The 25178-nt window shown below is 38.4% G+C and overlaps 1 protein-coding gene across 2 annotated transcripts in view; it reads left to right on the top strand.

The window, feature by feature from the left end:
* Positions 1-25178, top strand: part of CTSO (cathepsin O) — a 69644-nt gene that overhangs the window by 3946 nt on the left and 40520 nt on the right. For both annotated transcript variants that reach the window (XM_043973377.1, XM_043973376.1), the window contains exons 2-3: positions 19292-19400; positions 20875-21014. In XM_043973377.1, the coding sequence (XP_043829312.1) occupies positions 19292-19400; positions 20875-21014 (249 nt within the window). The remainder of the gene's footprint in view (positions 1-19291; positions 19401-20874; positions 21015-25178) is intronic.

The raw sequence follows: 25178 nt of genomic DNA, 5'->3' as shown, positions 1-25178 counted from the left end.
ATATATTACATATTATTCTATATTGTGTTACATACATAGACATAACATACTTGTGTTTGGACTGGACCTGTGATCTCATTGATATAGAGAGCTCTCTGGTGAGGTAACTAACTCCCTCTACTAATCCAGATCAACAGCTGCTCTGAGTCTTAAGGATCATAGATAATTTCCTGGAGAACTTCCCAAAGTCCCCCAGCCACCACTATGTGTCAGTCAGGACTTGAATGCAGCCAGTTATCTCTATCCACCAAATCACATAGATGGACAGAAACTTGATATGCTACAGATATAACTGAACTTCAGATTTGTTCATGCCTGTGTTAATGTTGTCACTGGGAAGAGATAATCATGAGGAACTGAATGCTTTAAAATAGCCACGCTCTAGAAAAGACCTGATTTGTGTCATGGACCCCACCCTTGGCATTCCTAAACCTGTCTAAACCTGTGGATCCATTCTCACAATAATCTTTTTTTAAATATTTGAAGGAAATGATAAATGTCATTGAGAGATTAGGAAAAATTAAAATGTCATTCCTCCCTTCCCATACCTGACATCACTGAGAGAAAGGATTTTAGTTTTTCATTGACCAAGAAAGCCTAGCCCTTGGTTTTAGGACTGAAAGTAAAGATAGCAGCTCAGATATAGAAATTGACAACTTTTTTTTTTTCACATTGACCTTTTAAACATTTATTTTTAACATTCTTTTCTTTTTAAATTTTGAGTTCCGTATTCTCTCCTTCCCTCCTACTCCCTACCCTCCCACCAAGAAGGCAAGCAATATCATATATCATTTATACTTGTGAAATCATGCAAAACATATTTCCATATTAGTCATATTTGGAAAAAAGCAAGAAAAATAAAGTGATGGGGCAGCTAGGTGGCACAGTGGATAGAATACCAGCCCTGGATTCCAGAGGATCTGAATTCAAATGTGACCTGAAACACTTGACACAAACTAGTTGTGTGACCCTGGGCAAAAAAAAAAAAAAAAAAAAAAAAAAAAACCCAAGAAAAATAAAGTGAGAAAATTATATTTCAGTTTGTAGTCAGAGTTCATCAATTCTCACTCTGGAGGTAGACAGCATTTTTTCACCTTGAATCCTTTTTGATTGTCTTGGATCATTGTCTTGATCAGAGTAGCCAAGTCTTTCACTGTTGATTATCATTACAACATTGCTGTTACTGTGCACAGTGATCTCCTGGTTCTTCTCATTTCACTTTGCATCAGTTCATCCAGGTCTTGCCATGTTTGTTTGTTTTTTCTAAAACCACCCCCCTCCTCATTCCCCACAACACAATAGAACTCCATCACGATCATATGTCACAACTTGTTCAACCATTCCCCAGTTAACGAGCATCCCCTTTATTTCCAATTCTTTGCCACCAAAAAAAGAGCTGCTATAAATATTTTTTGAGTGTATATATCCTTTTCCTTTTTCTTTGATCTATTTGGGATATAGATATAGTAGTGGTATTGCTGGGTCAGAGCGTATGCAGTTTTATTGCCCATTTTTCTCTCCACCCCTCCAAAATTTGTCCTTTCTGATAGATATGAAGTAGTATCTCAGAGATATTTTAATTTGCATTTCCTTAATCTATCGTGATTTAGAACATATTTTCATATGACTGTAGATAGCTTTGATTTCCTCTTCTGAAAACTGCTTGTTCATATCCTTTGAGTATTTATCAGTTGGGGAATGGCTCTTATTTTTATAAATTTGGCTCAGTTCTATACTTAGTATATATTTGAAAAATGAAGCTGTAATTTTTTTATATTATGTCATTGCCTGTGGTGCCTTTTAGCACAATCTAGTTTCCCTTACCATGACTTTTAATTAGCTTTATTTTTGCTTTTGCTTTGTCTGAGATTGTGACTGCTACCCCTGATTTTTTTTAGTTCAGTTAAACCACATTTGATTCTGCTCCAGCTGTTTATTTTTAACTCTTGATGTATCTTTCTTTTTTTAAAAAATTTTTACTTTCAACATTAATTTTTATAAGATTTAAAGTTCCAAATTTTTCTCCCTCCCTCCCTATCTTTCCCCCTTCACAAGACAACTAATATGATATAGGTTATATATGTACAATCCACAAGTACTCTTTTTTTTTTTTTAGTCTGTGTTCAATCAGTATCAGTTCTTTCTCTGGAGGTGGATAGTATGCTTCATCATTAGTCCTTTGGGATTGTCTTGGATCATTGTATTGCTCAGCGTAGTTAAGTCATTCACAATTTCTCATAGAGCTATAATGCTGTCACTGTGCATAGTGTCCTCCTGGTTCTGCTCACTTCACTATACATCAGTTCATGATTCTTTCCAGGTTTTTCTAAAATCATCCTGCTTGCTGTTTCTTATAGCACAATAGATTTTCATTACAATCATATACCACAGCTTGTTCAGTCAATCCCCAATTAATGGACATTCCTTTGATTTCTAATTCTTAGCCACCACAAAGAGTTTCTATACATATTTTTTGTACATTTTTTCCCTTTTCTCTTTTTCACAATTACCATTGTTAACTGTTTCCCTCCATCCTATGCCCTTCCCCATGATATTTACTCTATTATCTATATAATATACATAAGCTCCCACTCTCTATAAAATGCTCCAATGGCATGCGTCTCAAATAGCCTCTGACAACCGAAGCTCAACTCCTGGCCTTCTTGTGGTGGTACTGTTTCCACTAACAGGAGAAGGGGCAAAGGTGAGTCACTGGCGCCTTAAAACCAGTCACTTCGGGCAGGTGGGGCTCGTTAGCCTTGGCAGGCAACCTGCCTAGGGGAAGGAACCCTGATTTTAAACCTCCTCTGCCTTGCGGCTATACCCATATATGGGAAAGGCTTCGGGAGTTAACCCGAGTTAAAATCAGGAGTTGAAGTCCCTTAGGCAGTTGGATGTTGGACATCACATCCCTCTGGCAACTCCTGCACTGGTGCTAAACTGTATTGGCTCTGCCTCTCCTTTGGATCCACCAGTGTCACGGAGAGGGAAAACCCACTGCATGGGCAACAGCTTGTTTTCCATATTGATCCGCCCAGGCCAGTGCCCTGGAGAGGACACTCCAGCTACTCCTTATGGGGTAGATACAACACGGGATGCAGCAGTTACCCGTTATAAGTCACTCAGGAGCCGTGGCTCCCACATCAGACTGCACAGCCACACTGTGGCCTGTGGCTCTTCAAGGCGCTGATCCATGGTTGTCCATGACTGGTGGAGGCCTACTATTATCTATCTTCTTTCACCCTATCCGTGCTCAAAAGAAATTTGCTTCTGACTGCCACTCCCCCAGTCTGCCCTCCTTTCTTTTACCCCTCTCTCCTTATCCCTTCCCCTCCTACTTTCCTACAAGATTAGATAGCTTGCTCCACCCAACTGAGTGTGTGTTGTTCCCTCCTTGAGCCAACTCTGATGAGAATAAGGTCTTTGAGCCTATTCTGATGAGTGTAAAGTTCATCTACTACCCTGCTCCTCCCCCATCTCTTCCCCATCCAAAAGCCCTTTCCTGTTTTTTTCATGTGGAATTTCACCCCATTCTATCTCTCCCCTTCCTTCTCCCCCACTGCATTCCTCTCACCCCTCAATTTTACCCTAAAGATGTCATCATGGGACAGCTAGGTGACACAGTGAACAAAGCACCCACCCTGGATCCAGGAGGACCTGAGCCCAAATCCAGCCTCAGATACAAGGTACTCACCTACTACACAACCCCAGGCATGTCACCCAACTCCAACCACCCCACAACAAGAGATAAACAAAAAATAAATACTTTCTTCTCTCACTTTTTATCCTGTCCCTCCTCAAAAGTCCATTTTGTTCCTAACCAATGTCTCCCTTAATCTGACCTCCTAATTTACTATCCAGTCCCCTTTCTCTTATTCCCGTCTACTATTTCCCTATTGGTAATGTGGGGGCCAAATTTAATATATGGAGAGTTAATTGAGTGGCTCACCAAAATATTGGGGTCCCAGAAATAATGAGGGACCTCTAAGTTCAAAACTCCCTTCCCTTCGAACTGCGTTTTTAGATATTTCTCCCAGACCAATAAGAAAGGAGCCTAATAGCCTCTGTTCCACAAATGAATCAGGTTTTATTAATGAGAATAAAGTAAATAGCAAAAGTGAAATTAATAAAATCAAAGACAAGGAAATAGGGGAAAAGAAATATGGAAAATTCTCCTAGCTCTAACCTAAGTCTATTCAAAAGAGCAGAGTTTGTATTTTAACTCACCACCTGGAGCTCATAGCTTACAGCCAGGCTTGAATGACTCCTCTGCTGCTGCTCCTTCTGCTCACACCACGAGGAGAGAAAGACAACTCTGGAAGTGCAGCGAGCTCCCCTCAGTGAGTGTTTAATCTTTCTCCCCCAAAAGGGGAGGCCCTTCAAAAACTGCCTATGGAGAGTGGTTTCTCCTCATATCAGCAGCATATGTCACTTCAGGGCAGGCCAGGTGTAGCCTCTCCCAATGAGTCAGCCAAATTCCAATAATCTTAGCACAGTAAGATACATTTCTATACCCAATTGAGTGTGTGTATATAGATACACACACACACATTAATATATATATATATATATTTTCCCTCTTTGAACCAATTCCGATGAGTGAGGTTCAAATGTAACTCAACACCACTTCCCATTTTCCTCTCCACTGTAAAAGCTCTTCGTTGTATGCCTCTTTTATGAGAGAAAAATTTCCATATTCTACCTTTCCCTTTCCCCTTCTCCTAGTGCATCCCTCTTTCTCACCCCTTCATTTTTTTTGAGATCATTCCAACAGAATCGACTCACATTCATGACCTCTGTCTCTTTTATCTGACCTAATAATGATAATGTTCTTTGGAGTTTCATAGGTCGTCTTCCTATATTGGAATGTAAATAGTTTAACTTTATAGTGACCCTTAAGATTATTCTTTCATGTTTACCTTTTTATGCTTCTCTGGAATCTTCTGTTTGAATGTCAAATTTTTATTCAACTGTGGCTGAATATTGTATTTTAAGCCCTCCGTATCTTCACTGTGGAAGCTACTAAATCTTGTGTGATCCTGACTCTTCCTCCACAATATTTTTAATTGTTTCTGCTTCATCATTTGTAGAACAACGTGAAACTTTGTACTTTTGATTCAGGTTATTTGCATATAGCTTGTGTTCTGGGATTCCCAAGCGTGTCCATTACAGAACAAACTGTGTGGCAAAGGCATGGAAACACCACAGAATGATGAAATGCAGGACAGTGCCCCCAAGCAGGGACCTTCTGGGTGTTTTTGAGAGGGATTAGCAGGTGAGAGAGTTATTAGGCCCCCAGAAATGGGGACAGTTGCTGGGCCCAGTATATCTCGGCTCCTCCAGATTTCAAAGCCAGAAATTTACAAAGCCATAATGAATCCATAGACAGTCATCAGCAAAATTGATCTACCCAAGGCATAAACATATCAGGTGGTGGTGGTGGTGGTTGGTTGGTTGGTTGGTTGGTTGGTTGGTTGGTTGTTGTTTTAAATCTCAGCCTCCTTCCTTCAGCTAAAGGCAGAACAGCTGTGGACTCAGGCACTTAATATGATGCTGCTTTGGAGACCCCCGTTTTTAGGAAGGCCCAGCTCACAAGGGGTTTCTACACTGTCTTTTTCACCACATAAATGCTTTCCTCCTCCCCTGCTGTTAGTGCCCTCCCTGTAAAATTTTCTTGTATTTATTTTGCATATACTTATCTGTGTACATGTTGTCTTTAGTCCTAAATAATAATCACAATAGTATTTTATACTGTTTTAAGTTTGTAAAGCCATTTATAGCTGTTATCTCGTTTGATCCTCACAGCAACCCTGTGGGAGAAGTACTATTAGCATCCCCATTATGCAGGTGAAGATGACTTGCCCAGGGTCACACCTAAAGCTGCAATCTAACTCTATCTGACTAACTGTCTATTCTAATTCTATCTGACTCCAGACCCCACATTTTATCCACTGCACAACCTAAAAATGACGTCTTCAAGGCTACTATACCATCCCATCTCTATGAGGATAACCAATAAAAAACATTTTAAATTAATAATATAATATGTAATTAAATCCATAATAGAATTTAATCTAATTTATAACAATTTAATAACATCATGATATAACCCATTCATCATATGCAGCAATGATTTTATCTACCTGCCACCCTCAGCCTCCTCAAAGACAGCCCTGATAGGCCCAGAACCCTTTCAGCAGTGTGGTCTCTTTCCTCCGGCAGAGATTTTTGTTAAGTGCATTTATTGTTTCATTTCAGCCCAGCTTCTTTGACTGAACTCTCCTGATCTTTGGAGACCAGTGGGCCTTCCCTTGCTGCTTCTTCATCCCTCTCCTGGGGTATTGTTTGGGTCCGTTTCCACTTCGTCTACTTCATCAGTCCTTACTCAGATCTCTCCGTTCTTATCCTTAAGATTTTTAAGGAATGCTTCAAACTTTTAAGGACCTGGCATTGTGTTGGGGTGAGTTTTTCCTTCACAAATACAGATGGCTGCCCCACTTGGGTGAAGTATAGCTGGTCTGTCTTGAGAGGTTCTGTGGTTGAAAAATCTCATTCCCTTGTAGCCGAGCTGATGATAATCCTTTCGAAAGAATGTTGCCCCCTCCTTTATCTTGGGGTGAGGGGAAGAGGAGAGTATAATCAGAGCCTTAAAATAAAAGGCTTTATAGATGCCTTTTTAAAAATACCATTTCATTTCAGTCCTCTTTGACATACTTAAACTTAACGAGTGAAATCGTTAAGCAAAAAAAAAAAAAAAATCAATAAATTGAAGGTGAAGGTGCTATCCTTCTCCCATAGTTCTCCACCTTACTACAAACTGAAAGAACTATATTTCACTACCTGTCCTTCAGGAATAATGGAGACCGTTGCAACTGATCTGCCTTTTAGTGTTACATTTGCTTACATAATTATTATCTGCATACATTCTTCTCCCCATTCTGCCTGTACCCCTTAGCGTCAGTTCATAAAAGCCTTTCCAATTTTTTTTCTCTATTCGTCATTTGTCTCTGCTTTGTGCAGCCTTTCAACAATTGATGGGCACCCAACTGTTTGCAGATTTTGAGTAATACAAAAAGATTGCTTCTCAAATCTTGTAAAGAACATATTCTTGAATGAGACCATAACTCACAGCTAAACCCTACATCACATTCCTTTTTAATATAATAGACCTATCACTCCTACCTATAACTTGGCTGGCAGCTTCTATATTGAATGGCAACACCTACTTCTCCCTGGGACCCAGAAGTACACAGGGCTCCCCCATCCTTCTACCCTACATGGGAAACAAAAGCCACTGTTCTCTTTTTTTTTTTTTAAGTGAGGCAATTGGGGTTAATTGACTTGCCCAGGGTCACACAGCTAGTAAGTGTTAGGTGTCTGAGGCTGCATTTGAACTCAGGTACTCCTGACTCCAGGGCAGGTGCTCCATCCACTTCGCCACCTAGCTGCTCCAGCCACTGTTCTCTTAATCTGATAGAGGTAAGGTAGGGTTAAAATGACAACTTTATTAGGGAAGAAGCAACACCGAATTTTTTAAAGAAAAACGGTCCAAGTTTAAGGGGGCAGCTAGGTTATACAGTGAATAGAGTGTTGGGCTTGGAATTGGGAAGACTTATCTTTATGAATCCAAATCAGGCCTCAGACACTTACTAGCTGTGCGACCCCGGGTTAGTCATTTACTCTTGCTTGCCTCAGTTTCCTCATCTGTAAAATGAGCTGGAAAAGGAAATGGCAAATCATTCCAGTATCTTTGCCAAGGAAACTCCACATGGGGTCACAAAGAATCTGATAAAATTGAAGTACAACAACAGCCCTAGGGGCATTAGAGATGAAATAAAAAGTGTTTAAGGACTCTGATCTCACCATTGGTAGGGAACACTTTTCCCCCTTTAATATGCGTGAGCCCCAAAGGAAAATGCCCCTTCCCTCACACAGGTCTGGGAAAGTGTCGATAGTGTCGCTAGTCACATTTGTTGATCAGAACTTCATTACTCACCAAAGCACTGCTCTGATAGCCAGACCTTTGGTAGAGATCAGGGCACATCTGGGAAAGGAGAAGATACCCATTAAAACAAAATTCTCACTTGTAGAAAGGAAAACTAAAATAATATTTCTTATAGGAGAATTTCACTTCATGGAGCCTAATATAATGACACTCTCTCCTTCAGAACCATCAGGGTCCAGTGGCAAGATGACAGACAGATAGATAGATAGATAGATAGATAGATAGATAGATAGATAGATAGATAGATAGATAGATGATAGATAGATAGATAGATAGATAGATAGATAGATAGATAGATAGATAGATAGATAGATAGATAGATAGATAGATGAGAGGTATATAGATATATACAGACAGAGATATAAAGAGAAATAGATATATATATCTGCATGTATATATATATATGTGTGTGTGTACATTCAGACATACACATATAGATATAGATAGATAGATAGATATCAGAACAACTGGATATGGCCATGAATGTTTGAGGCAATTGGTGTTAAGTGACTTGCCCAGGGTCACACAGCTAATAAATATTCAGGATGTAAGGCTGCATTTGAACTCAGGTTCTCATGACTCCAGGGCCAGTGCTCTATCCACTGCTTCACCTAGCTGCCCATAAATAAAGTAATAGAGAAATAAGGAATAAAAAATAAGGATGCATTTTTTGTCCAAATTAGTTTTGCCTGGTATGGAGTAACTTCAATTAACCCTAAGTGTTTTCCATAAAGGACTCACTGTATAAGCCAAAACATACTAATTTCTTAACCCTATAAAGCATTATCTTTACATCCTTTTCTAAACAGCCATTAAAAGGGAATTGAAAGATTACAAAGCTCTCTTGGGAGCAATTTCTTCTTTATTCAAATTAAGAATTCAGCTTCCTAAAATTTTTCAAAGGATATGAGCATCAGAGAACCAACCACCCATTTCCAAGTCATGAGCATTTTGCCTCTATAAATAACTTCCATGAGAACCCTACTAAGAATGACTGATATTTACATAATGCTTTAAAGTTTCCAAAAATACTTCATATCTGTTATCAATCCTGTGAGTCAAGTACAGGCATTATTTTCCTTTCCTTACAGATGAGGCTACTGAGGCTTAGAGTAATTAAATTACTTCTCTAGGGTCATATAGCAAGTAAAATATCAAAGGTGGCATTTGAACCCAGGTCTTCCTGGTTCCAAATCTAATGCTAGCCACCAATCCCATTATCCTTGCATATCTATTCCTTTCTAACCAAGAACTTTGGACCAGAAGGAACTTTAAGGTCATTAAGTCTAACCTTTACACATTCAGGAATCACTTTTATAAGTGATCACTTTCTTTACAAGTGATTATCCAGCCTCTGATTAAAGAACTGAATTCTAATCTCTCCTCAGACACTTACTAGCTGTAACATTGAGCAACTCACTTAACCCCAGTTGCCTCAGATATCCAGGGCCATCTCCAATCATCGTGATCCCTCTCTCTCTCTCTCTCTCTCTCTCTCTCTTTCTCTCTCTCTCTGTCTAATATATATATATATATATTATATATATATATATTATATATATATATATATATATAATATATATGTGTGTGTGTGTGTGTGTGTGTGTGTGTGTGTGTGTGTGTGTGTGTGTGTGTGTGTGTGTGTGTGTGTATACACAGAGAGAGAGAGAGAGAGTTATCTTGTCACTGGACCCAGATGGCTCTGGAGGAAAGAGTGAGGTTGGTGACCTTGGCACAGCCCTCCCTCATTTAAATCCAATTCAATGCAAATCATGACATCATGCCAATGTCATGGTCCTCTTCAGGAAAAAAGGACAAATGACAAAGACCCTTAGTGATGGAGAACTGAAGCAATCCATGCTACTTTGGGTCATTTGTAATTGTTAGGAAGCTTTCATTATATACAACTAGAATCTGATTCTCTGTAAGTTTCATGGCCTGTTCCCACCAAGATCTGTACTCTGGAGCATGGCAGAAAAAACCTAATCTTTCTTCCTCATTGCAGCCCTTTAAGTTCTTAGGAACAGAATTTAAACCTGGAAGGGAATACAGATTACCTGGTCCAACTTTCTGATTTTAACAAATGAGGTTGGCTCACAGAAAGTTTAAATGATTTGCCTCAGTTCATTTGGGTAGCATGAATTTCAGAGCCAGGATTCAAAACCATGTTCTCCAAATGCGAATCCAGTGTTTTGTGGTCCTATGCAGGAATTCTCTTTTCAAATAGAATCGTGAAGAATTTTAGAGTTGGAAGGGACATCATTGGTGATTTAGACCAAATCATGCCTGAAAAAGAAATACTTATACAATATATCTAAAAAGTAGTCACGCAGCCTTTACTTGAAAACATTTAATGAAGGCAAACCCATTATATCTTGAGACAGCCCATTCCACTTTTAGATAGCCCTAATTGTTAGGGAGTTCTCCCCTGATTCAAACCAAAATTTGACTTTTTTTTTTTTCCAATTTCTGCCCTTTACTGCTAGTTCTTCACACTGGGGCCAAGTTTGATCCTGCAATTCTGTGAGTTAGTCCTTCAACTTGAGGCCAACTAATATACCTCCCATAAGTTTTCTCTTTTCTAGGATAAACCTCATTTCTTTAGAATATAATCATATTGCGGGCAGCTAGGTGGCACAGTAGATAGAGCACTGGCCCTGGGTTCAGGAGGACCTGAGCTCAAATGTTGACTCAGACACGTGACACTTACTAGCTCTGTGACCCTGGGCAAGTCACTTAACCCTCATTGCCCTGCAAAAAAACCAAACACAAAACTGAAAAAAAAATGCAATATAATCATATTTCATCACATTCATGTACAGCTTACCCATCATCCAACCATTGGATATATGTTGTTACAATTAATGCTACTGAATGTCTTTGTATATAGAGGTCTTCTCATTACTGACATTCACCTTGTTGGAATATAAAATCAGAAATGTGATCTCTTGGTTAAAGGGTATAAAAGACTTTCCTTGAATAATTTCATTCTTTTTCCCTCCAGAAATTTGGGCCAAGTCACAGGTGCTCTACCTTAACATATCCCTGCCAATGCTGATGTTGATAAGCTTTTAGCATTTTTTCCAAATTGGTGGATAAAAGGTGATACTTCACCATTTGTTTTAATTTTTATTTCTTTAATTATTGGTGATTGTGAGAAGGCTAGTTCTGTTTCTTCTTCCAGGAAGTTCCATATTCTTTAACCATTTATCTTCCTCAGATAGATTAGTGTCAATTCTCTATAGATTTGGGAACATAAGATGCTTAGCAACTATCTGTCGTACCAAGATAGCTTCCTACTCCAGATTTTTTTCTTATGGATCAAGCTAAATTTATTTGTGCAATGGCTTTTAACATGTATTTAATTAAAATTATGTTCTTTGTCTTTTATAATCTTTCTATCCTTTGTTTATGGGTTCTCCAGCTATGAATAATCTAATTGTGCACTAATTTTAAAATAGAACTTTTTAACATTTAGCTTGTTTCTCCATTTGAAATTTATTGTAGTATATAGTTGGGCAGTTAGGTGGTGCAGGGGATAGAGCACTGAGCTTGGAATCAGGAAGACTCATCTTTATGAGTTCAAATCCAGTCTCAGACACTTATTTGCTATGTGATCTGGCCATGTAGTTTCCTCATCTGTAAAATGAGTTGAAGAAGGAAATGGCAAACTACTCCAGTATCTTTTCTAAGAAAACACCAAATGGGGTTACCAAGAGTTGGGCGTGGCTGAAGCAATTGAACAGCAACAACAACAATGATATATGGTTAAAGATGTCTTTTAAAACTTATTATTCACAAACCTCCATGCTAGGTTTTCTTAGTAGTTCCTGACAAATAAATGGTCTCTTTGCCAGTAGTTTGTGTACTTGGATTTACCTTAACTATTTTCCTGAGTGCATTTACACTTCCACTTTGCTTATCTCATCTGTTCCACTCACTTCAGTTTTCTGTTGTTGTTGTTTTGTTTTTGTTTTAGTGAAGGACAAAATAGATTTAGGATCATAGCCTCATAGAAATTGGCTTAGAGAAGAATTTGTAGGCTCTCTAGTTTACAAAAGGTTTCAAAATACTTCATATCTATTATCTGTGTTGCCTATGATCACACAGGCAGAAAAGTAGCAAAACTGTAATTTGAACCCAAGTTCTTTGAATACATCTATAGTACTTTTTTACTTTGTTATTCTATTTTGATCATTATTATTTTCTAATAGAGTTGAGATATAGTAATATTAGTAATTCAACTTCTAGATATTTAATATATTTTGTTTCCTCAAATGTTATATTTTCCTATCTTCTCCTGCATTTTGTTAATAACATAAGAAGTGCTGGTATTTTTTTAGGAACAACAGAAATGTTTTTTTTGGGGGGGGGTGGGCACTATATTTTTCATTCTTAAAGGATTTTAGTAAAGCGCTTTCTGTCTCCGTTATAGAGGGTCATTTGTTTAGCATAGTTAATAACAGTACTTTAAACATTTGATAGGGGTCAGCTAGGTGGCACAGTGGATAAAGCACTGGCCCTGGATTCAGGAGGACCTGAGTTCAAATTCGACCTCAGACACTTGACACTAGTTGTATGACCCTGGGTAAGTCGCTTGACGGCATGGCCCTGAAAAGAAAAATAAAAACACAACAATAACCTTAATTTTAGTAATATCAGTTCATGAAGCAATGTCATGTGGTGGGAACCACTGTTTTACAAGTCTTGAAGTCTGGTTCTACCTTCTCCCTTTCCCATGATCATTCATGACACCTAAGGTCTGGTGATTGTTTCTCTAGTTATATTTTTCTTACTCCTGGCTTCCTAAGAACCATTCAGCATCTTCCTAGGTTGGAATAAAGTCCTTGGAAGGTCAGAAAAAGTAGTCTCCAATTTTTCCCACTACACCCAGACAAAACCAATCTCTTGTATATTATAGCCCTACACATCTCCTGTCACCATGGCAAGAAACTTCTTTAAAATGACACCCATTAATTTCCCTTTCTAAGATGAGATCTACCTTCCATTCCCTTTATCCCATGTCTTTTCCTCCATTTCTTTTATCACATTCCTCCAGCCTTATGAAGATTTTTTTTTTTAAATTGATGTCCTTTCTCTGCCCACCTCTATACAATGTAGGAGTACATTTCCAGGTCTCCTCTGTTTCATGCCTCACCTCTTGCCACTTTAGCACCTTTCAGTATTGTATCCTTCACACAGAAGATATTGATTCATTTATAGTGCAACTTGGAATTTTAATTTAATGGAATTTTTTGGGGGGTGTGAGGCAATTGGGGTTAAGTGACTTGCCTAGGGTCACACAGCTAGTAAGTATTAAGTGTCTGAGGTCAGATTTGAACTCAGGTCCTCCTGACTCCAGGGCTGATGCTCTATCCACTGCGCCACCTAGCTGCCCCAATTTAATGGAATTTTAATGGAATATTAATTCAGCTTTTTCTCTGACCCTTCTTATTCATTAGCATCCCTTTATTCTTAGCCCATTAGATTTTCTCCTTGTAATTATCCCTCCTTTTCCCCCTTAATACATCATAGTCTCATTTCTTTTTGTTTAAAATCGAGACCCTATAAACATGAGAAAATTTGTTTTCTTGCTTAGTATTTTCTTTTTTAATTATACTCTTTGGGGGGCTTTTCTTTGTATCCCTACCACTGAACCCAGTGTCTGGATATTAAGTACTTAAATGCTTGCTGACTGACATTTTTATCCTATTCTATTCTTTTCTCCAATTTCTCATGAATATAAAGTGGTCCTGTGTTATTCTAATTGATGTTCCTTCATAATTCAAGTTGTTTCTCCTGACTGCTTGCAAAATTTGTTATTGTGTTGAAATTATAAAAAGTAAACAATATATATTGTGGAGTTTCTTTTCTTTTTTTTTTTTAGTGAGGCAATGGGGGTTAAGTGACTTGCTCAGGGTCACACAGCTAGTAAGTGTTAAGTGTCTGAGGCCGGATTTGAACTCAGGTACTCCTGACTCCAGGGCCAGTGCTCTATCCACTGCGCCACCTAGCCGCCCCCATTGTGGAGTTTCAACTGTAGATTTTCTCTCTTGTCAATGATTTTTTTTTCAGTTTGGTCAATTAGGACTTTGTTGTCTGAATTAGAAATTTTGAGGCAGTTTTTTTCCTATTATTTGTCATACAGTCGTTAGGTTTTAAATTTGATCTTATTGGGGGGGACCTATTTTCAAGTTATCTATATACTTCCTATTTTAAAAATTTTGTACAAAATGTGCATGAAAAGTTATTTTCTTTTGTTTCTCTTCTACCAGATTTTCTTCTTCTATATTTTTGAGTTTCAGTTCTATCACTTTTTTTCAAAGCCTCTGCATCCTTGGAGAGATTCTCCTTCCTTTACTACTGATTTGGTTGGGAGGTAGGTTAGACCAATGACTCTTGCTTGTTTTCTAGTCCCGCTTTACTTCAAGCATAGAAGCCTTTTCCCTTCTAGCCAGCTGTGCAGTGTGGTGTCTCTTTATTTGTTTTCCCTTTCTTTTGAGTAACTTGACAGAATCTGTGTCTTTTGACCCTTGGGAATGGGACTGGGGGGGGGGGGAAGACTGAATTACTGCTATGAAGGAGCAGGGATGCTCCTCAACCAGATCTTTAGACATAAGCATCTGGGGGTGATTGGCTAGCTGTACTTGGTATGGGGTGGGATGGGGATAGGAAAGGATGAGTAGGAGATTTAAATATTTAAGTTCTTTAATCTTAATGATTTTATCAACTTTTTAAGCTTGTGTGAAGTTTCTGTTTCCTTTTTGTGGCTTTCACTTTAATTACTCCATTTTAAAAAAGATTTGGGGTTTGAGATATTTGGGAAACTACAATGCGGCTTTGCTGATCATCTTCATTTTATTTTATTTTCAAGGTATTTCCTCACTATATTGTTTTGTTTGTTTCTTTGCTCATTTATTCAATATTTCTTCTAGTTTTTCTGAAAGTTTTTTCCTTATGTGGATTTCTTCCCTCAACCCCACTTTATTTGGCACACTCCTTGCTGTTTTGAGGTGATAAAGTGAGGCTGGGTTTAGACATGACAAATCATTCAACCACCTGCCTAAAATCTATAAATAGAGATATTCTCTGAAGCAGTTTAATACATGCCTCAGTATCTGTTAATTATAATGAAAACCTGAACATGAAGGAGGACGGTGAAAAATGTCATGAAAAATATAATTCAGGACTTCGAATGGAAATGGTCTAAAATGCTCTTGCTAGTGTGACATGAATATGTTATTTACCAAAAGATTTGAATGGTACTTTATATGGTTGGTGTCAGATATCACACGCAAAAAAAGAAATTGATTATATTTTTAAAGACAGAAAATTCTTAGTTTCTGATATATAAATCATTTGAGAATTAGCTATTTTTGTGCAAACAGATCATTGATTAGGGAAAAAAGTAAAAATAAACACCAAACTAGAAAAAAAGATAAAAATGAGAAATAGACACTCTATGCGGGACAGTAGGGTAATTCAAACCTCACCTATTTAAATATGATTATTAATTTGAATCAGTCAGCTAGCATTTATTAAACATCTCCTATGTGCCAGGGACAGCACTAACTACTGGTAATACAAAGAAAGGCAAAAAACCAAACCAAAACAAAAAACCCTCAAGGAACCCAAGTCTAATGGGGGAGACAACATGTAATTATATTCAAGCAAGATACATACAGGTTAAATTAAGCAAGAATCACTTTCTTGCTTTAAAACCTAAACTCCTAAACTTGCCACTTCAACTCATTCAGTCTGGTTCCACCTTCCCTTTCTTTATGTATTTAGTTCCTGAATCACCAAACTGGCCCACCTGCTGTCCCCAAACTCAGGATCCCATCTCCCACCTCCTTGCTTTCCTCCATGCCTGAAATGCACTCCTTCCTCACCTCTCTCTTAGAATTCTTGGTTCCTTCATGGCTCAGCTCTGGAGGAAGCCTCTCCAGCGGATCTCCACAGTTGTTCCTGTACTCTACATCCCTGAACTTTGGAGAGTTTACTTATTTTTGTGTGTGTTGTATCTTTATTCTACTACATTGCCCTAGGAGAAAATAAGCTTCTTAAGGACAATGATTTTTTACCTTTGTGTTTCCAGTGCATAATAGTACTTTGCACACAGTTGGCATTGAATAAATAAATCCTTGGTGAAAGTAGGTCTTCATCTTAAATCCTGATTCATACCACCCAACTAAGGCTAGTCTTTTCTATTGCCAACCCTTCAAAATAGAAGGAAAAAAATTAAAACTGAATGTTGTGAAATTACGACTATATTTGACCCCAAAGAAAAGATATGACCATACCTTCCTATTTTCTTTGCAGAGGTGGAGGGCTATGGGTGTGGAACATAATAGGTAATTTTAGGGTTAATTGATTTGTTGGATAGTTTGTCTGAACTTTTAAAAAATTCTTTTTCCTAAGGGATTGCTTCTCGAGAGGGTTAGGAGGAAAAGAGATATTTGGAAATGAAGGTGATGGAAAAACTAAAAAATACCAATAAAGTGCAAGTGGTTGATAACCTATCAGATTGTCAAAGATGACAAAAAATGAACGTGACAGATGGTGGAGATGCTACTTGAAAACAGGAGCATTAATGTGTCATTGGCGAAGCTGTGATTCTGTCCAGCCATTCCAGAAAACAATTATGAACTATACAAAGTCACTAAACTATGCATCCCCTTTGACCTAATGATAATACTACCAGGCCTATAACCTAAAGAGATTAAAAAAAGAGGACAAGGATCCACTTGTAATATTATATATGTAATATGCATATGCACGTATAAATATATACATATACATAAATAAACTCTTTTTGTAGTGGCAAAGAACTGGAAATAAAGGGGATGCCCATCAGTTATAGAATGGCTGAATACATTATTGTTTATGAGTACAGTGGAATGCTAGTGTTTCATAAGAAATAAGTGGTTTCAGAAAAAGCTAGGAAGACTTTTATGAACTGATGCAAAACCAGGAAAACAACTTATACAATAAAGACAACTTGAAAGCTTAAGAATCCTGATCTATGCAATGACCAGCCACAATTCCAGACTACTAATAATAAAGCATACCATCCACCTTTTGTCAGAAGGGTGATGACTAAGGATGTAGAATGAGACCTACTTTTTTAATGGCTAATGCAGGAATTTATTTTGTTTGTGAATATTTATTACAAGGGCTATGTTTTTTTAATGTAGAGGAGGTGGTAGAGAGAGAAAATAAATTCATGTTTTTGAAAGAATAATCTTAAAAATTAAATTAATGATGGGGTGAAACATTAACAAGTTTAGACAGGTGGTCTGAAGAAGCTTTCAAACCTGGAGAGGTAGTCAAGTTAACATGAATAAGTCAGTCTTATAACATTACCTTGTAATAATTTCTGCCACTCATATAGCTTTCTACCCTTCCCCCAAACCTTCTAATGTGACAGGAAAAGAAGAGTAAATGATGATGTTGATATTACTGTACTTAAGATGTCTGGAAAACCACCAAACATCCATCTTTTATCCAGAGCTTAAGTTTACTTGTAAAGCAGGAAACAAAAATGGCAGCAAATTAATAGGGCAGTCATAAAATCTCTTTAACAGCGCCCAATGAAATCACTCCCTTCTGTGTCACAGATAAACAGTGTTTTCCACTTTAGCAGCTGCTCTCCAGACATAGATGAGCCCATTCTTTGGAGCTGCATGTAGAGTTCACAGATTCACACCCTTGGGAGTTGTGGGCAGAACACCAAGTCAAATATCTATTGACAGAATCAAAAGCTTATGAAGTCTGATCTTGGAATTCTTTCAAAAAGCCCTCTGTCCCAGGCATATTAACACTCAGTATAAAAGCAAATTAAACCCAAGGTGAAGAACACAGGACAAGCATATGTATGTGAAACAATAACAAGCAGCAAATGAGTCTTGCTTTTGGCTTTTAGAGGATTTGCTGCTATGTGGTGGATGGCCACTGCCTCTGGTCTGATTAGCAGATGTGTGTTCTCTTAGGCCATGCCTGCCTTAGCTTTTTTAAAAGCCATTGCTCTAGCTCTCAGTACTTCAAATCCTAAGCCCTCTTCATTCCTGTGCCTTTGGATATCTGTGCTAGACAACAAGGTTAGTTGCATATTAATGTCTTTGCCATCTACCTAAATGAATGTCAAGCTCCGGGATGGCCATATATTACTCATCTTATTAAAGTAGTTAAAAATCTGACTAATATTTTTAGCTTGTTGCCTTCTACATGGCTATGGAAGAATATGGGGAGGAAAAAATCTTGGAACTCAATTTTTTTTAAACGAATGTTAAAAAAATAACCCAAACATACTTTGCTCTGAGAATGAGGAAGTGTAGTTCATTGGAAGGAATTCAGAATTTGGAGTAAGAAGATCTGGGTTCAAATTCTAGCTCTGGGGAAGCTAGGTGGCATGGTGGATAAAGCAGAGGCCCTAGATTCAGGAGGACCTGAGTTCAAATCCAGCCTCAGACACTTGACGCTTACTATCTGTGTAACCCTGGACAAGTCACTTAACCCTCATTGCCCTGCAATAAAAAAAGAAAGAAAGAAAAGAAAGAAATCTAGCTCTACCATTTACTAATTCTGTTACCTGGAGCAAATCATTGAATTTCTGTGGGCCTCAGTTTCCTCATCTGTAAATTCAGTAGTGGACTCTATGACTTCCAAAGTCCAATTCTAAATCTATGATCTTTGTTGTAAAGGGAACACTTCTGCTCAGCTCAGATGGGATTATCTTGAATGCACATTAATGGAGTCCAAAGTTAATGCTATTTATCCTTTTCCAGAGAGATATCCCAACACAACTTCCCCTGAAACAGTCCCTCATTTTTATCTCTTCTCTCTGTATAAATCCAACACATATATCTTTCCCAGAGCTTTTCATATTAAAAGGATGATTTGCCAACAAAAGTCAATTGACACTAAATTAACATATAGCCAATAAAGTATACTTGTTACCACAGAGTATATCCCTACTTATTTATAAATTGTTAGTGTTTCCACTATGGCCAAACTAAATGATATTCGATTTCTGAAATCACAAGAAGCTTTTTTTGTTTTGTTTTGTTTGCACAAGAAGCTTTTATACACAAAAATGCTCTGGATAAAGTTATGAAGAGTCTGAAACTTTTTTAAGACAAAGATCAAAGCTTTTAGTAGGCAAACGATTGTTTTTTCAACTGAGTTGTTTGAAGATATAATCAGAAAAGGAAGGACTGAGTTTTATTTTTAAAATCCTAACTTAGTCTTTGATTTTGTTATTTTTTTTTTTCATCTGAATTCTAGGAAAGTCTTAAAAGACATCACTACTTGAATTCGTTTTCATCCAGTGACAATACTTCTGCCATCTATGGAATAAATCAGTTTTCTCATTTGTTTCCGGAAGAGTTTAGAGGTATAGTCTGATGGTACTATTTACTTCCTAATTTTAATAAATTTTCTGTCTTTGTGAATTATTTCAGTGTCAGATTTATAAAGTGACATGAGGTAGAAAATTTCCATTGTTTTTCACTTCAAGAAGGAGGAGGGGGAGGGGAGGGAAGAGGGGAAGAAGGAAGAGGAGGAGGAGGTAGGAGGAGGAGGGGAAGAGGGAGGAGGAAGAAGAGGAGAAGAAGGAGAAGGAGGAGAAGGAGGAGAAGAAGGAGAAGAAGGAAGAGAAGGAGGAGAAGAAGGAGGAGAAAAAGAAGCAGCAGCAGCAAGCTGGTTCTTCAAATATTTTTGTATATATGGGTCCTTTCCCTCTTTCTTTGATCTCTTTGGGGTATATATACTTTATTTGGCCTCACTGCTCAGATTAAAGCAGATACCTGGGTTTCCTGGTTTGTAACAAATTGGTCCCCAGGAAAGTGATACAATCAAAGCTTTATTGTTTTGTGGCATAGGCAGCAGGCCAACAAAGCATATACACATATACTATGTAAAAACAGAGGCAGCTAGGTGGCACCATAGTACACAGAGTGGCTGGACTGGCGTCAGAAAGTCCTGAATCAAAATCCAGCCACAGATAGATACTTACTTTCTGTGTGACCCTGGGCAAGTCACTTAACCCTCTTTGCCTCAGTTTCTTCATCTGTAAAAGGAGCTAAAGAAGGAAATAGCAAACCACTCCGTCCAATCAGCCCCAGATATGGTAGAAAAGTTCTCAGGGTCACATATAGATACCAAGCTTGACTGAAGCCCAGGTTTGAGGAGTTTCTATATTGGGAACAAAAATAGCATTCACTATCTAAGTCAGCAAAAAGAGAATGACTCCTAGAGGAAGTTGAGAGTTCATCCATTCAAACTACAATCCTTATCTACCTGATACAGAGTTAACAGTGAAAAGCTACAAATTATAGGTGCTTCTGTGGACAATTGAACCCCCTTAGCCTAAGGGATGCCATATTGGAGTCCCTTTATTATAAATATAATAACCCTCGATACAAAGGTTCTCACAATAGACCTAGTAGTGATATTGCTGGGCCAGAAGGCATGCTTTTGGTGAACAAATCCAAATTGCTTTCCACAATTGTTGGACTAGTTCACTAGTTCACCAGCAATGAATTAGTGTACATGTTTGCCCCCAGTTCCTCCACCATCTGTCATTTTCCTTGTTTGTCATATTAGCCAACATGATGGGTGTGAATTAGCATCTCAGAGTTGTTTTCTTTGCATTTATCTACATGATTTAGAGGGTTTTTTTTATACAGGTATTAATAGCTTAGAGTTCTTCCTCTGAAAATTGTCTATTCATACCCTTTGACCAATTATCAATTGGGAAATAGGTTTTTCTTGTAAATTTGACTCAGTTTCCTATTAGAAATGAGATTTTGATCAGGTAAATTTACAAGATTCCTCCCCCCTCTTCACTTCCTACTTTTCTTTTACAGCTATCTATTTGAGAAGCAAACCCTCCCAACTTCCAACATATGATAAAGATCTAAAGATGCCAACCACACACATGCCTTTGCCAATAAGATTTGACTGGAGGGATAAACATGTGGTAACAAAAGTCAGAAACCAACAGATGGTGAGTACTGGCTTCCTCTTTCCTTGGTATATTTATTGCTAAGTAATAATTTTAAGTACTGAACCAATAAGTGGCCATTTTGATTAGGTTTATAGGATCCTTATCAGATCATAGGTTTAGGGCTGGAAAGGACCTTAGAAAACATCTAGAGGACACCTAGGTGGAGCAGTGGATAAAGCACTGTCCTTGGGTTCAGGAAGACCTGAGTTCAAATCTGGCCTCAGACACTTGATACTTACTAGCTCTGTGACCCTGGGCAAGTCACTTAACCCTCATTGCCCCGCAAAAAAAAAAAAAAAGACATCTAGTCCAGTCCCCTCATTTTACAAGTGAGGAAACTGAAGCCCACAAAGTTCAATGACTTGCCCACAGTCACCTAGGTCATAAGTGACAAAAGCAAGATTTGAACTCAAGCTTTTAGATTCCAAATTTGTGCTGTTTCTGCTATTCTACCCTTCCTCTTCAGGAGATGCTCTCTCATTTTTCCTACTTCTAACTTCTGCCAACCGGCAGCTCTTAGTATTATTACTCTTGGCCTCCACACATTGATGCTATATTTATTCTTCTCAAACAGTAGTTTAGCTGAGAATTCCTGATGATTCTCACTCCCCTTTTCCTTCAGGATCAAGTATAAAAACTTCTGTTTCGCTTTAAAACCCCATTCAAAATAACCTGGCTCCTTCCTAGCTTTCCAGCCTCCTTGTACCTTACACTCTTCCACATACTCTGCAATGCAGGGACACTTGGGATCCTTGTTGTTCATCTAACTAGACAATTCGTGGTCCAACTCATGACATTTTTGCTTTTGCCATCTATCCTGTATACCTAGAGGATCGTTTCCTCCTCATCTCCTTCTCTGAGTTTCACTGACTTCCTTCAGATTGCTGCTAGTCCTTACCCTCTGTGGACTATTTCCTTGCATATATATTTTTTCTTTGTATATGGTTGTTTGCTTGCTGTCTCCCCCAGTAGATTATAAATTTCTCAAGAGCAGGGATTGTTTTATTTTTGCCCTTATTTATACTTAGCACCATACATAGCATATGTTATTGTTTGTCATTCAGTCATTTCTGACTCTTTGTGACCCCTTTTTGGGGCATATTCTTGGCAAATATTTGGAAATAGTTTGCCATTTCCCTCTTCAACAGATTAAGGCAAACAGAGATTAAGTCACTGGTTTAGGCTCATACAACCGGTTAAGTGTCTGAGGCTGAATTTTTGACTCCAAGGCCAGCGCTTTATCCACTGAGCAATCTAGCAGCCTGCAAAGCAAACAGAGGTTCAGAAATTTTCCTAGGGTCACCCAGCTAGTCAATATCTTTGCCCATATTTGAACTCAGGTCTTCTTCTTCTTCTTCTTTTTTTTTTTTTTTAGTGAGGCAATTGGGGTTAAGTGACTTGCCCAAGGTCACACAGCTAGTAAGTGTTAAGTGTCTGAGGCCGGATTTAAACTCAGGTCCTCCTGACTCCAGGGCCGGTGCTGTATCCACTGCGCCACCTAGCTGCCCCTGAACTCAGGTCTTCCTAACACTAGGCCCAGCGCTCTATCCACTGAACCATTCAGCTATCTCATGTCTAATAATACTGACATGTTGGTTTCTTTCTTTTTTTTTTTTTTGGTTTCTTTTTTATAAAACTACCTATAAAATGTACCCAGGCTCTTAAGGGGTTGTTATATTTCTATGTAAGTCTTATAAATGGTAAATATCTTAGAGGCAAGGACTACATTTTCTATCTATATATCTTCCTAGTACATAACACATACATGCTTATCAAATCTACAGCTAGAAAGGAATCTTAGAAGTCATTTAAGGGCAGCTAGGTGGCACAGTGGATAGAGCACCATCCCTGGAGTCAAGAGGACCTGAGTTCAAATCCGGCCTCAGACACTTAACACTTACTAGCTGTGTGACTCTGGGCAAGTCACTTAACCCCAATTGCCTCACCAAAAAAAAAAAAAAATTAAAAAGAAGAAGTCATTTAGTGTAACCTCATTTTATAAAGTCATCTACATGGCTCAGCAAACAGAGTGCTGGCCCTAGAGTCAGGAAGACCTGAGTTCAAATCTGACCTCAAACATTCACTAGCTATATGACCCTGGGAAAGTCACTTAACCAACTTTACCAAAGTTTCCTCATCTATAAAATGTGCAGGAGAAGGAAATGGAAAAGTGTTCCAGTATCTTTGCCAAGAAAACTCTAAATGGGGTCATGAAGAGTTGGATAAGACTAAAAACAGCACCAAGAGCAAATTTTATAAGTGAGTCCTGTAAATTCCCAAAGCTCACACTGGCATTAAGGTGCAGAACTGAGATATGGTCCTGGGATGTCTCAGTCCAAATTAAGTGCCCTTTTCACCAAGCCATTTGTTTGGAACTCAGAATATATGTTTTCTTTAAAAAAGAGAAAGGGAAAAAAAAAGAAGCAGAGGCAGTTAGGTGGCACAGTGGATAAAGCACTGGCCCTGGAGTCAGGAGTACCTGAGTTCAAATCCGGCCTCAGACACTTGACACTTACTAGCTGTGTGACCCTGGGCAAGTCACTTAACCCTCATTGCCCCACCCCACCCCCCAAAAAGATGACAACAACAATTGTACATTTCTTTAGGGCTTAAACTTCAAAACATATTTTCCTCATTGCCATCCAATGTGATACTGTAAATATATTATCCTTTTCTATAAGTGAGAGAACTAGGGCTCAGAGGGGTAAAGTACTCTCCCTAGGATCTCACAGCTAGTCAGCACCAGAGCAGAATTAGGATACTGGTCTTGTAGAAGGAGGCAGCATAAGTGACCTGCATTCAGATCCGACCTCTGATGTTGATGACCTCAAGTAAGTCACTTAATCTCTCACCTTCAACTTCCTTTCCTCTAAAAAATGGGAAAATAATTCTTATATTAGTGTCATAATACACACACATATACACACACACAGAGGATCCTTGGGATCAGTGAAAATATAGTTTTTGAACAATTACAGTCTGGAAAGACTGTAGATAAATAATAGTCTGGAAAACTGGAAACCTCTATGCATTTGATTTTGCCTTGGTGGAGAGATAGAGTAGAAGTAGTTGCCCCACTGGGGACCAGCTGAGCAATGCTCCTTCCTTCCTTCTTCCCTTCTTTCCTTCCCTCCCTCCCTCATTTATTCTTTCCTTCCATCCTTCCCTCCCTTCCTTTCTTCCTTCTCTCCCTCCTCTCCCTTGTTCTATATGGGGAATTTTACTCTTACATGTGGGTACTCTTTCCAAAGGAATATAAATTTTGATCACTGAAACCCCACAAGATATCTTGGGGTTTATAGACTAGCTGTGTTTTCTCTTCCCTACATATTCATTTCATCATTTTAAAAAAACTGGGACAATTAAGTCTTTTGTCCCATATAGTTTCATTTATGATTTCTTTAAATAAATGTCTGGAAAACCAGGCATTGCTAAAACTCATTAGGATTCAAATGAAACTATTTGACCATGCGTTAAACCCACACTAGTCTGACTCTCATTGATTGGCCAGTAATAGGTCCTAGCCCCAGCTTCATTAGGTCATTAGTTGGGTTTTGATGCCTCAGAGTGAGTATAAATGGCAGTTGTTTCTGTTCTGACCAGAAAGCCTGAGGATCTTCTCTTCCCAGTTTGATTTTTTTTTTTTGAATAGGCAAACTAGGCTATCTTTTGCCTCATTTCTTACCTAGCCTTAAATCACTATACAGGCATTGCCTCAGACAAACTGAGACCTGGGAAAAAATCTTAGCTTAAATAGGCTAAGGTCTCCCCCTGGGGGTCATCTACAGTCATATTGATCTGTATCGTGCCGCCAGACTCAGGTGACCCTGGAGCAGAGAGGAAAGCTGATGACTTTGCACAGACCTTCCTCATTTAAATCCAATTCACTTGCAAGTCAAGACATCACCCTCCTGATGTCATTGATCTTCTTCAAGAAGGAAAGATGAACAACAGCAACAATTAGTACAGACTCTTGAGAGATTGTAGCTCATTCTGGAGTTGCTGCAGTGGTTTGAGATTGGACACAATCAGCAAAATGTAATGATCCAACAAGAACATGCCAAAGAGCTCATTAAAGAAGGAATCTTTCATTTGGATTCTGAGCTAGACATTATCCATGACAAAGATAAGCACCTTTGGTGAGCCTTGCTTACTAGATGTGTG

This window comes from Dromiciops gliroides, chromosome 6 (genome assembly GCF_019393635.1).
Source record: "Dromiciops gliroides isolate mDroGli1 chromosome 6, mDroGli1.pri, whole genome shotgun sequence".
Taxonomy (NCBI): Eukaryota; Metazoa; Chordata; class Mammalia; order Microbiotheria; family Microbiotheriidae; genus Dromiciops; species Dromiciops gliroides.
This window is presented reverse-complemented; position numbering and strand designations above follow the sequence as displayed.